Consider the following 13545-nt stretch of genomic DNA (forward strand, 5'->3'; position numbering starts at 1 on the left):
CAGGAACTTGTCCAAACCTTTCTTAAAAGCAGCTACGCTATCCGCTCTTACACGTTCCGGAGCTTAACTATCCACTCCTACCACATCCTCTGGCAGGATATTGAACTAGATGGACTACTGGTCTGATTAAAGGGTAACATGACAGGTCAGGGAAGAAAGAAAGAGTAGATCATTTTTAAAATTAGATAATGAAAATGTATTCCAAAGGCATCTTTATAAAGAAAGGTTTTCAATGAACTTTAAGTTAAATTGATAGAGAATCAAGTGATATTGTATAAGTTTAAATGTTATTTTATGATACACTTGTTGTAAGATGTAAAATGAATAAATAATTTTTTTTTTAAAAACTTGTCTAATGTAGGTTCTTCTCTAATATAGCCTGGGAGTGAGTTCCATAACTGTGATACAAGACTGCCACTTTAAGTCACGCCAGCCATTTTGACAATGGAGCAGACAGGCACAGGAGTGAATAGGGATCATTCCTGCCCCAACTGAACCCTCAATACTAATAAGGTAGGCCTAGGGAGGGGTGGAGGGTGCAGTTTTGGTTTCGACTAAAACCAAGCAATGAAATTCAGTCGCAGGTTCTGATTTCGGCTGAAACCAGAACAAATTATTTTGATTGTCCTCCAGTTAAGAGGGTCTGAAATTCCCAGGAAATGCACTTTTAGCCAAGTTTGTTGTATTAATGAACAGTCTAACTGCAAAAAAATAGAAAGGGAATACAAATCAGATCTTTAGAATTGCCATGGTCATTTGGAGGCAGTTCTGTCACTTGGCTGCAGACACCAGCACAAAGGGAAAAAAACAAAAGAAGAAAGTCAGCTTTGCAGGGCTCCTCTGCATCACCTGTGGACTCATTCATGAGGCAAGACCTGGTCTCGTAATCATACCAACAAATGCATAAATAAACTTCATGAAAGGAGCTTGCTGAAACCTCAGATCATACAACTGCGGGCTCAGAGAAATGAGAGAGAAAATTTCTCAGGCTTTCATGTGTAAAAGTGAGACGATTCCATATCACCTATAAAGCATGTCCATGTTCCCTCAAGGGATAAAAAAGTTAATGGAAATGTACATTTTCATATCACAAGCACACAGTAAACCTCTGACATGCAGGCACACATTAACCCAGAATAGATGGTTCTCTCTTGGAGCATGAGTGCATCCCAGGAGGATATCAGCTCATCTGTCCTAAATACACCGACAGCAGGAGGTCTGGTGGGAAGAAAGCCCCATGTTTGTTGCTCACCCTCATCTGGCGCTTCCCTTCACAGTCAGAACCTTAAAGATATAAAAAACACAGCACAGTTAACACTCAGAGGCTGGGAACATTATGCCTCATACCCTTCCAAGAGCACCTTATCAGGATGGAAACTTCTTCCAGTTGTTCAGTTCAGTATATACTTATGGCTTGATATTCAGCCTACAGTAGTCAGAGGTTTTAAAGCTACTGATCACTGAGGACTGAATCTAACCTGGATATTCAAAGCTGGGTGATGTCCAAGGTGGTGATGTCCGATTCAGAAAAAAAATTTTTGATTTGATTTTGTCAATTGAATTGATTTTTCGATTCGATACAATTTGATTCGCTTTCTAGGATATAGTTTTTTTCGTGTGCAAAGGACTGAGTTGATGTGAGCAAAAATTCTGTTATATTATCCTGTTGGTATTAAACGCACTGTGCATTACAAACACAAATTAAAAAATGGAAAATAAGCTATTTTATTGAAAGGACTTAAAACATTTTAGTTCTCAGAGGGCAACACCTCTTTCCCTACGTCAAGACAATAAGCTGTCCTTACCTGAGAAAGAAGGTTTTGGTCTCTGACAGTCAAAAATGTATTAAAATTAGTCTAATGAAAAGATATCATCTTAATTCTATTTTCTATTTTTATTTATTAACCTTTATAAACCTGGGTACCACACTACTTTATCCTGAATTAAAAATAATTTTTTTTCTACCTTTGTTTTCTGGCCATTTACTTCTCTGGTTTCTTCTTTCCTCCGTCTTAAGTCTCTTGCCAGGATTTTTCTCTCTTCCTTTTCCTTTCAGCTTTCTTCAATTTATTTTTCTACCTTTATATCCAGATTTAACTCATTCTTACTATCTAGATTTCAAGTTCCATCTTTTTCCCCTCACCCTGGCTCTCCTATTTTACTTCTTTCATTAACTTTGCCCTCTTTCTCTCCCTTTTCTATACAATGTTTGCCCCCTATATCTGCCCTTTCTTTCCCCTTCCATCATTATCTCCCTCCTTCCTGTCTCTCCCCTCTTCCATCCAGCATCTTCCCACTTCTATACAGAATCTGCCCTCTCTCTCCCCCACCCCAAACCATTTCCATCAGCTTCTACCCCATCTGTCTCCTCCCATTCCACTTCCATCAGTGGCTACCCCCCCTCTCTCTTCCCCACCCATCTTCCACCGTCTGCCCCACCTCTTCCACTCACCCCACATCCACCAGTGTCTGCCCCTCTCTCCTTCCTACTCCATATTTACCTACTGCCCCCTAGCACCCCTACCACTGCTGCTGTCTTCCTGAAGTAGCAGCAGCAAACTCAAACAGACTGGCTGCGGGATCGTCTCATACATATCCGCGGCTGCTGGCTCTGCCCCAGAAGTGACGTCGGAGAGGGTGGGCCAGCAGCCACAGGTACATAAAAGAAGGTCCCTCAGCCCATCTGTTTCAGTTTGTCACCACTGCTGCTGCTTTGGGAAAGCAGCAGCAGTGGCAGAAAGTGGGGAGAGTGGTGTATGGAGATAGTGCTGGACTTGACCCCACTGGCTGCATGGCCTGAATCGGTAAGTCTGTTTTATTTTTAAAAACTGAATCGATTTGAATCGAGAATCAGACAGCACTAGTCCAGGCACCAGCATTGACTATCTGGGTCAGTCACTTACCCAGAAGTTATGTGGGTGCCAGCCCGATATTGAGTACTGGTACCCACACAGCTAAGTGGGCAAAGATAGGATGCACACAAAAGGAAGTCCTAACTACCTGGCACTGAATATGGTTGGAGACTGTAGAGCTGCTAGCTCCTTCCTGGCTTAGCCCACAGACTATCCCAGCACTAACTGCATAGTGCTGTGATAGTCCGAGTGCCACTGAATCGCCAAAACAGTTTTCTGAGCTTTTCCTGCCCATTTATACCTCACTGCATATCAACTCCTTAGTGTTTCAGAGAATTTCAATGATTTATTCCAGCTGCATTCTAGACATTTTTTGATAAATCAGTAATAAGCAAAACAGCCTGCAGCCGCCATCATTAGCAGGTTCTTTATATGGTAGTAACAGAGACACAGAGGCTTTCCTGCCATGTTAGCAGTTAATTAGTGCTGCTGGCAGAGTCTCCTGCTATCCCACCCCCATCCACCTGCATTAACACAGTAAAACAGCAATTCACGGAAAAGACCCCAATAACAGAGCAGCATATCATCAGGATCACTAGTTTTACAGAAGCACTTCTAAATGAGCTTAAGGTACCCTCGTTATTGCCATTCAACTCAATAGAGCAGTGTTCTTCAACCTTTTGACACCTATGGACCGGCGGAAATAAAATAATTATTTTGTGGACCGGCAGTTGAAGAACACTGGGCTAAGTCGTGGGCCAGACCCCGCCCATCTCCACCCAATCTCTGCCCCAAACCCCGCCCCCATAATAGTACTAATTGTAACACCATTTTTTCCATTCATTTTTCATATATACACACACAATATAATCGTATTAACAACACATAATGGTTAACCACAAAATTAAAATACACAAAGCACACTGTATGCTTTTTAACATTCATTCCTACCAGAAAACAGATAACCCTATGCAAATGCAGGACCAAAAACTAAAAGTACTAATATTTACAAACAAACCCTAAGATGCAAGACTCTGCAAGCAGTACAACCCCAGAGGAAAAGAAACAAATGCATTTCTTCCTAAACAGACAGCAGATGTAAATCAATCACTAAATTAAAAAATAAAATCATTCCCCCCTACTGTTGTTAGTCTCCCTCCCTCCCTCCTTGCTATGCCTTGCCTTCTGGCCTGCTCCCTGGTGTTATCTTCAGGCCGCATCCCTCTTCCACAGTGCTGCAGTGCACAAAGCTGTGGGCGGTGGCTCCTCGCGCATTCTACGTCTCATCTGCGACGTCAGAGAGAAGACTTCTGGTTCAGGCGCAGGAGCGTCTGCCCACAGCTTTGTGCATTGCAGCACTGAGGAAGAGGGAGCCGGCCCAAAGACAACGCCACATTGGTCACACCGTGGACTGGTGGCTGAAGAGCACTGTCTAGGGCCCGATACATGTGCCAGCCCTGTGGACCAGCAGGAAATTTCTACAGACCGGCACCGGTCCACGGACTGACGGTTGAAGAACACTGCAATAGAGCATTCCATGCATATAGTATACAGCAAACAAACATGCCCAGCAAATATTGAACAAAAAAAGTCCTGTTCCTTCCCCAGCGATAAAACCTCCACTCTGAGAAACCATCCTGACATTTTCCCCAAAAGCCCAGACTAATAAGCTTTCTGTTATGTTCAGCTCCTCAGTCCAACAGAAATTTGATCCTTTTACCTTCCTCCTAAGGTAAACAAAATTCAGTTTCCCTTCTCACTGATGTTAGGATGGAACTGAATTATACAACCTGTAAGAGGAAGATGAAAGGATTTGATCCTAGATTTAAATGGGAAGCTGGTGAACCCTTCTATGTGGCACTCCATATATTAACATAGTAACATAGTAAATGACAGCAGATAAAGACATGAATGGTCCATCCAGTCTGTCCAACAGTCACACTCATTAATTCATGATTGTCTTTCTTTGCCATTTCTGGACCATAGACCATAGAAATCTGCCTGGTACTGTCCTTAAGTTTCAACTACTGCAGTTGCCATCAAAGCTCACTCTAGCCTATCCAAACCATTTTGTCATTTGCGGACACAGACTGCAAGTCTGCCCAGCACTGTCTTCATGTTCCAAATTCTGGAGTTTCTGTTGAAGCCCTCTCTAGCCCATCTTAACTGAATTGCCCTATATAGGGCACAGACAATGCAAGTCTGCCCAGTATCAGCCTTAGTTCTTCACAGCCGGAGACGCTATTTAAGCGCCACTCGACACATCGAACACACAGGCAACCATTTAAGTTTTGGGTTTTTTTTTTTTAATACTATTCATTTTCTAATTAGATCCCTTATGTTCATCCCATGCCTTTTTGAATTCCATCACCGTTTTCTTCTCCACCACCTCCCTTGGGAGGGCGTTCCAGGCATCAACCACTCTCTCTGTGAAAAAGAATTTCCTGACATTATTCCTAAGTCTACCACCCTGCAACCTCAATTCATGCCCCCTTGTTTTACTATTTTACATGGCACTCCAAATGTTATTCTCATCACTAAATTTTTTGTTACCTGGAGACTTTGAAAATATCATCTGAGTAAGCATAAGAGCAGTCTAGTACACTAGCCCAGGTCCACTGTGTCATACTGTACAGAGATATATACCTCCCCCCCAAGAACTGAAGAACACTTATTCCATTACATACTAATCCCAAAACACTACAGTGGCCACCACATTGGAAGCAGAGCTTCACTCATTCTGCCAGGGCCTCCATTGGAAGCCCAACTTAGAGAGTCACCATGGTCACAAAAGTTCAGCAACATGCCACTGAAACAGGCCCACCAAAGCACCAATCCCAATGCTGACCACAGCTTCAATCTGCACATCTCCCCACCCTGGAGCTCCCTCAAACTTTGGTGTGTGCAGCCCAGTCTTTCCCCTTGTAAAAGGGGAAAGACTGGCTTACATTAGAATGGCTTACATTAGAATGAAGCACTGGCAGGGCTGCCTGTCTCTGCTCTAAGCAGAGCCAAGCTCATCTTGTGTAGCTTCCATTGCATCCCTCCTTTGTTGATGATTTTTATTTTTTAATGAGTGAATAAAACTAGAAAAATCTAGCTAGCAAAAAGAGAACGGGGGTAATGCCACTTCAACAAATCCAAACCCTACTAGTGGAATGCCCCCTGCACAGCTGGAACCTAATTCTCCAAATGGCCCAGGAGTGAACTTGACCTGGCTAGACCGGGAGCTGCAAGATTTGCCTGTTACAATCTGCTTCAGATAGAAAAATACTAAGGAGCTGAATCTGTACAATGCCCTTATAAGAGCTTACAACACTGGTTGAAAGACAAAACCCACAGGTGCTGGGCTGGACTGGTCTGTTCAGGATAATAAGGAAGAATGCTTATTCCATTACACATTGAGCCAAGATCAAGATGATATCCAAAGCCATGTCACACCATACTGGGGTACATCTCAGCCACCCCCCCCCCACACACACACACACACCAGCAGCTCATGAAGAGTGCTTATTTAATTACACTGTGATCCAAAACAAATGTGATAACCACACTGTACTAGGATACATCCCCTCAACTGTGCTTATTCCATTACACATGCAGCTGTCCCAATCCTAATGCTGATTTCTGCTGAACTATTTTACTGACCTTAGTCAACCTCATACTATCCTTAATACATTTTCAGTCTCACTTAATACCTTTTCAATCTCACTTTGGGTTTTTGCTTTTGTTATCTGTACACAATCTTGATTGTGTTCTATCCAAGGAGAGGGTATGCTGCCTTTGTATGAAAAGATTAGGTTCTTATCTCAATCTTCTTTCTAGTAGACAGACACTCTATTTCTGAGTTTGTGGGTAGTCAATATCTTCTCTCAAGAATTCTTGTAGAGAGCTTTATTAGCATTCTTTTGCTCTGCCTGCTGTCCTCCAATTCCTCAGTTCATACTAACGTAGACAGGCAGCCCTGGAGAGCATATAAAATAGGGAGGGGTACGAAGACTCTCCCCAAGAAACATGTCAGTTCTACTCATATTATTAACATATAACAGATACAGCAAAACTTAACCATTTGCAATACATAAAGTGAAAACAAACAACGTCACCAACCTTAGCGCAACCTGCACTAAGAATATGGGAGATTATACAGATACTCTCCTAGATTCATTAATGTGGCAGTTGTGTCCTCTATCTTTGTTAAAGCACAGAGATCGGTATCGAGCTCAGATCCTCATTCCTCTGAGCACACCAAGCACTTCCAATCTTTTGCATATGCTGCTATAGTTGCTTTCTTCCTATATCTTACAAGGGTGGAGACCACGTCATCTGAATAGCCTTTACACTAATACCACACGCTCAAGAGCCATGCTGTAAGATCAAAGCATTCTGAATCCTGCAGGATAATTGGACCCTGCATGAGCAGCCGGGGATGACATGGAAGCTTGAGACCCTGATCTCTTTGTAGACGGACCATTTCTGCATACCACAGTCTTCTCAGCCAGTCTGGTGCTTTTAGAATCACCAGCCCCTAGTGCAGCATGATCTTGTGCAGAAGTCTGCCTATCATGAGCCAAGGAGGGAAAGTGTAAAGAAGACCTGTCTTTGGCCAGGTTTGCACCAGGGCATCCAGGCCTTTGCTTTCTGTCTCATATCTTCAACTGAAAAACCAAGTTGCCTTCTTGTTGGCTGCTGATGCCCCACCGATTCACAATGCAGAAGGCTTCCTGAGATAGTGACCACTCCCTGGGATCTAGGGTCTTCCGGCTGAGGAAATCCGTTTGCACACTGTCCACTCCTGCCATATGTGCCACCAGAGGGACAAGAGATGGGCCTCTGCCCAAAAAAAGCAGCATCTGGGCTTCCAAACATAGAGCAGCACTCTTAGTGCCCTCCTGGCGATTGACATAGGCTATTTCTGTTGCGTTGTCCAAGAAAACTCATACCGCTTTGTACTACAGTGTGCTCCCAAAGGAATGAAGAACCAGGTGGATGGCTCGAAGTCCTAAGTGGCTGATCGACGACTTCAGCTCCCTGAACCCGATAACCCTCACAATGTGCCCTCAAGCTATATAGGCTGGTGTCTGGCATCAGTATCACCCATGCAGAGATGTGAAGGGGAATTCCTCTGGTGAGACACTGAGGCTCCAACCACAAGGCTAGACTGTGATGAGCTTCCACTGTCCAAGGGGGCTGCTGCTGAAGTGCATTCCTTTGTGGGCATCATTGGGAGAGTAGCGCATCCTGGAATGGATGCAAGTGTGTCCTTGCCCATGGAACTATGTCCATGGTCACAACCATTGATCCCAGCACCTGCAATAATGCCAGGCTGTCGAAGCAGTCTTATACAGAAACACCTCTCTGTGGGCTTTCAGGAGGAACACTTTGTTTTCTCTTGTGTCGAACCGGACTCCCAGATACGCCAAGATCTGCGACGGCTCCAGGTAGCTTTTCCAAAAGCTAACCACCCAGACCAGCTTCTGCAGCAGTTGAATCACTCTTTGAACCACTAGTCTGCCTTCGGATTGGGCTCTTATTACCCAATTGTTCAGATACAGACGTACTTGTATGTCTGCTCTGCACAGGTGTGCTGCAACAACCACCATTACTTTGGTGAATGTCCATGGTGGTGTGGTGGCCAGCCCAAAGGGCAAAGCCGCAAACTGGAAGTGTTGTTCCAGCACATGGAATCATAAAAATTTCCTGTGCTCTAGAAAAATGGGAATGTGCAGTTAGGTCTCCGTCAAATCCAGGGCAGGTGAGAAATTCCCCCAACACCACTGACACAATCACCAACCTCACTGTCTCCATTTGGAAACAGGGTCGCTGGAGAGTTGCATTTACTGCTTTGGGGTCTAGAATTGTTCTCCTGTCTTCTGAGCCTTTCTTGGGCACTATGAAGTATATCGAGTTTCTGCTGGAGCCTGAGTCTTCCGCTGGCACAGGCTCTATGGCTTCCAGATCCAGCAGCCTTTGCACTGTTGCTTGGACTTTAGACTTTTTTTTTTCCTTTTCCAGGCTCCCAGCTGGAAAGTCTAGAAAAAAGGTCTGAGAAGAGACGAAAGAACTTGAGCTTCCCCCCCCCAATATAATATCCAGCAGCCAAAGATCTGTGGTGATCTCTCTCCATGTTCCCCAATAACCTCCCTCCCTCCAACGTATGAAAGCTTGGCTGACAGCTTGACATCATAACTGCTTCTAAGGAGTTTGTGGCGGGGTGGGGTCCTAAAGACTGGAGACGCCTAGCCCCTACAAATCTTTGTCTGGAGCCTTGAAAAGACCTCTGGCCCGAAGGTCCTCCCGAGAACTGGTGATATCATCTGGAGGTCCAAAAAGTACCGTAACCTGAACCTCTAGGGGCTCAAGGTCTGCTGTCCGGTAAAGACTTTGGCTTGCGATCCTGGCTAACATCATTCAGACCTTTTCCAAAGAGTAAATGTCCCTTAAATGTTAATTTACACAAGGTTGCCTTGGAGGAGAAATGTGCCATCCAGTGTCTGATCCATAGCATCCTGTGGGTGGAAATGGAATAAGCAGACATTTTGCTCATGACTCTGAAAAGATCAAAGTCTAAATGTGCACACAAAAGACAATCCTGAAATCCCAGTAAACATCAAGTTACCACCTGAATTGGAGAAATTCAACACACAAGTTCCTCAGAATGCCACACCAGATATACGTGTGGTAGCCGTCCTCATAGGAACATAGTAATGTGTGAATATGTTATTTTATAACGTTTCATAACGCTTATAAAGTGCAAGTGCTTCAATAAGTTATATAATGGTCATTTTTTAAGAGTTACTGCAAAGGCAATACTTAACTTTGTGAAACTGGGTCTGCCTCAATCTCCACCGACGTGTTTCATAATTTCATCAGGGTCGGGGATAGGGAGAGCAGAGCAGTTCAAAATCTTAGCAAGATGCTAAATCCTTGTTAAAGATGCCGGGTTTGTGCCTAAGTATTGCCTTTGCAGTAACTCTTAAAAAATGACCATTATATAACTTATTGAAGCACTTGCACTTTATAAGCGTTATGAAACGTTATAAAATAACATATTCACACATTACTATGTTCCTATGAGGACGGCTACCACACGTATATCTGGTGTGGCATTCTGAGGAACTTGTGTGTTGAATTTCTCCAATTCAGGTGGTAACTTGATGTTTACTGGGATTTCTGAAAAGATCAGACATATCATCAGCTACATAATCCACTCCAGACATTTAAAAGTAGGGGAACCTGATTAACACAATCCGTATTTTAGATGAAGCAGATAAATCATACATAAACAAAAACTCTTGCTCCAAAATAAATAGAGAGGTGAAGTTTTCCTATCAGTCACCTAGAGATCAAATAGGTTAATAGGCAAACCCAGCCAAATTTGGGCAAACATAAAGAAGTGGAGAAAAATCCTCAGTTCAGCTTCATATGGTCAAAAAACCTCCACTCCTTTATAGTCCTGTATATTAGCCCACATCGGGGGCTAATATACAGGACTATAACAACAAATTCAACAAATTCAACAAATTCAACAAATTCAACAAATTAAACAAATTCAAATGTTGAAAGCTAAAAAACAGAGCTCTCAGTGACTTGAAAAATAGGAAATCACTTCTTTCATGACACTCAGTCCATAGTTGTAACCGTGACCCTAAGATACAAAAAAAGAGGACTTATCTGTTTCTTTACTGGATAATAATTAACCAGAACACAATCAGTCTAGCATCTCAGTCCACTGGAAACAGACATCCTCCATAGACCCGACAGGGAAATCCCCGTTTCGCAATTTACTGTATCAGGGGTACTGTAAAGATTCCACACCATGGCACTGGAACTGTAATGGAACCATCAGAAAAATGGCGCTGGTTAATCAAACCTGATTAACCCCAGAACCCAAAAAATAACCAATTTTAAGAACCCTTCCCCTAATTTTGTTTTTCAGGCTGTCAGCCTGTTACTTGCTGTGTGCTGTGAGCAGCAAATGCTGAAGCTGGAAACAACTTTCAGAGAGAACGTCTGCCTCAACAAGCCTGGAATCCAGACTGCTTGTGTCTTTGGACTGCCTCTTAGGCCCAACGAACTGGCTGGAGATCTAAACCCCCACTGGACCTCACACATGCAAACAGGGAGAGGGGGGAACCGTAGGCCCCAATCCTGCAAAAAAACACTACAGAGCCACTCAGCCTCTGCTCAAGCCCACTGCGGATGAACCTGGGGTGAGCTTTGCTCCCTTGGGATCAGTCAAGTTGTCCAAGTGCAGGCTGTCCCTTGGAAACAGACCTTCATCTTCAGAGTCTGCGCTCTCACACGGCCAGAGATGTCCCAAGGGATCCTCTGCAGCACCGAAAAGCCTCGCAAATGGTCCCAAAAACCCGAATATAATTGAAAAATAAACATGAGCAGAAAAGATCAGCTCCTACCATCTCACTTGTAGAGCGACAACTAAGGAATCAGAGGACAGTCCAGAGGGATGATAGGCAGAGCAAAATATACAGTATCTATATAATAAAACCGTAGGCGGCGCACGCGCATTCTTATCGGCGTGCTTCCATGATCCGTATGTCCGTGGCCGCCAAGAGTGCAGCATGCCCCGCGCTTACTACGGCACCACGCGCAGCTGAGTTCGGCACGGCAGTTTCCCCAGATAGGGGAAGTCGAACAACTCACTCCCGACGCGCAGCTGAGTTCGGCACGGCGCTTTCCCCAAATAGGGGAAGTCGAAAAACTCACTTCCGGCTCTCCTCGGCACGGCGGTTTCCCCAGATAGGGGAAGCCAAACAGCTCACTCCCGCCTCATGGTCCTGCCGCCGCTCCTGTTCACAGCGGCCTGCACGTCAACGACTCCCCCCCCATCCTCCCGCAACAGCCGCTACCGCTCATGTTCAAAGCGGCCTGCTGAGGTTCGCGGCCGGCTGTAGCGAACCTCTCAGGCCGCTCTCCACATGGTAGCACGTTCCCTCTGACGCGATCGCGTCAGAGGGAACATGCTACTGAGGTGGACAGCGGCCTGCGAGGTTCGCTACAGCCGGCCGCGAACCTCAGCAGGCCACTTTAAATAGGAGTGGCAGCGATGGCAGAAAACATGGATGCAGGGAGGGGAAGAGGAAAAAGAAGGGCATGGAGCAGACAGGAAAGGGGGCTGTTTTGGTGGGAGGGTTGTGATGAGTGCAGACAGCAATCATGGGGGGGGGAACAGAAAGGGACCATGGAGCAGGTAAGCATTGCAGAATAGGGGGAGAGGGAAAGGGGCTGCTTTGGGGAGAAGGGTGTGCTGGGGGCAGACAGCAATCAGGTGGGGGAGGAACAGAAGGGGGCCACGGAGCAGGTAGGCATTGCAGAACAGGGGGAGAGGGAAAGAGGGCTGTTTTGACAAGCAGGGGGGCCAGGGAAACAGACAGAAAGAAAGACGGACAGACAGAGGACCAGGGAGACACACAGACACAAAGAATGACAGACAGACAGCGTCCAAGGAGAGAGAGACAAATTAAAAAAAAAACAAAAAAAACATGCAGACATACAGACATCTACTCTGGGCGGCGGGAGGAAGGCAGTACGGAGTGCTGCTGGAAGTGGCTGCTGGGAGGAAGGCTTCGAGCCGCAGAAGACTGTCCACAAAGCCCCTGAGTTGGACCAACCTCTCCTTCCTCACCGACGCTTAAAAAATTGCAGGCCCCGCTCTCTCTCGCGCTCTGAGCACTCACGATTGGCTGAAGGGTGTCGTGCCGATGCTTCAGGTACAGGGGGATGCTTTTGTTGGAGAGGTTTGCTGGGGGCCAGACAGCTTTGCTCGGAGGGGGGGGGAAGGGGAAGACAGAAGGGGGCCATGGAGAGACAGTCAGGGAGAGGGGAAGGGGTATGCTGGGGGCAGACAACTTTGCTCTGGGGGGGTGGGGCAATGATACAAGGACACAGACACAAAGAATGACACACAGGGGGCCAGTGAGACAAACAGAAAGGAAGACATTCAGGCAGCGTCCAAGGAGAGACAGCCAGTGTCCAAGGAGAGAAAAACAAATAAACATAGACAGACAGACAGCGGTCAAGGGGAGAGAGAGAAAGAAAGAAAAACAGACACACACATCTATTCTAGCACCCGTTAATCTAACGGGCTTAAACACTAGTATTAATAATAAATAAGTCTAGTGCGACAGACACTATTACTGAACCTATGGGGTAGTCATCCCTTCTTGGGAGAATTCTTGTAGAGAGTCTTATTAGTATTCTTTTTACTGTTAGTCAAATCACAGACTCAGAATACATAATGAAATCAAACATTCACAGATATCAAGACAATCAAAAACACATCTAGGAAGCACTTACTGGCAGAGGCGAGGTCCATGTATTGGCAAAGTGCATGTAACAGTAATCTCTCATAGCTGGAAGGGACAGAAAGAAAGGCATGCTTAGTATATTATCAGACCCAATGTCTCCTTACAAGTGTAGTGTCTGAATAATGGGGACATTTATAAGTGCAGTGACTATGTGAAGCCTGTTATAAAGACAAGTAAGCATCTATTTATCTTTATAAACTATTAACCTAAATAGTACATGCAGACATTTTCATCAACTCTAAAGCATTTTAAAGTGCATACTTTTTGTGCAATTTTGCATATGAAAGTTAATTATGCTTATACATGGCCACCTTCATGGCACCTGAGTGTGTATTTTACTGCTGAAATTATGGCCTTTCTTTATGTCC

General features: G+C 44.9%; 1 protein-coding gene across 1 annotated transcript in view; it reads right to left on the reverse strand.

The window, feature by feature from the left end:
- Positions 1–13545, reverse strand: part of R3HDM4 (R3H domain containing 4) — a 37759-nt gene continuing 24214 nt past the window's right edge. The window contains exons 7-8 of the mRNA XM_033955690.1: positions 13167–13222; positions 1–1284 (exon numbers count right to left, since the gene is read on the reverse strand). Of these exons, the coding sequence (XP_033811581.1) occupies positions 1181–1284; positions 13167–13222 (160 nt within the window). The 3' untranslated portion in view covers positions 1–1180. The remainder of the gene's footprint in view (positions 1285–13166; positions 13223–13545) is intronic.

Source organism: Geotrypetes seraphini, chromosome 8 (assembly GCF_902459505.1).
Source record: "Geotrypetes seraphini chromosome 8, aGeoSer1.1, whole genome shotgun sequence".
Classification (NCBI taxonomy): domain Eukaryota; kingdom Metazoa; phylum Chordata; class Amphibia; order Gymnophiona; family Dermophiidae; genus Geotrypetes; species Geotrypetes seraphini.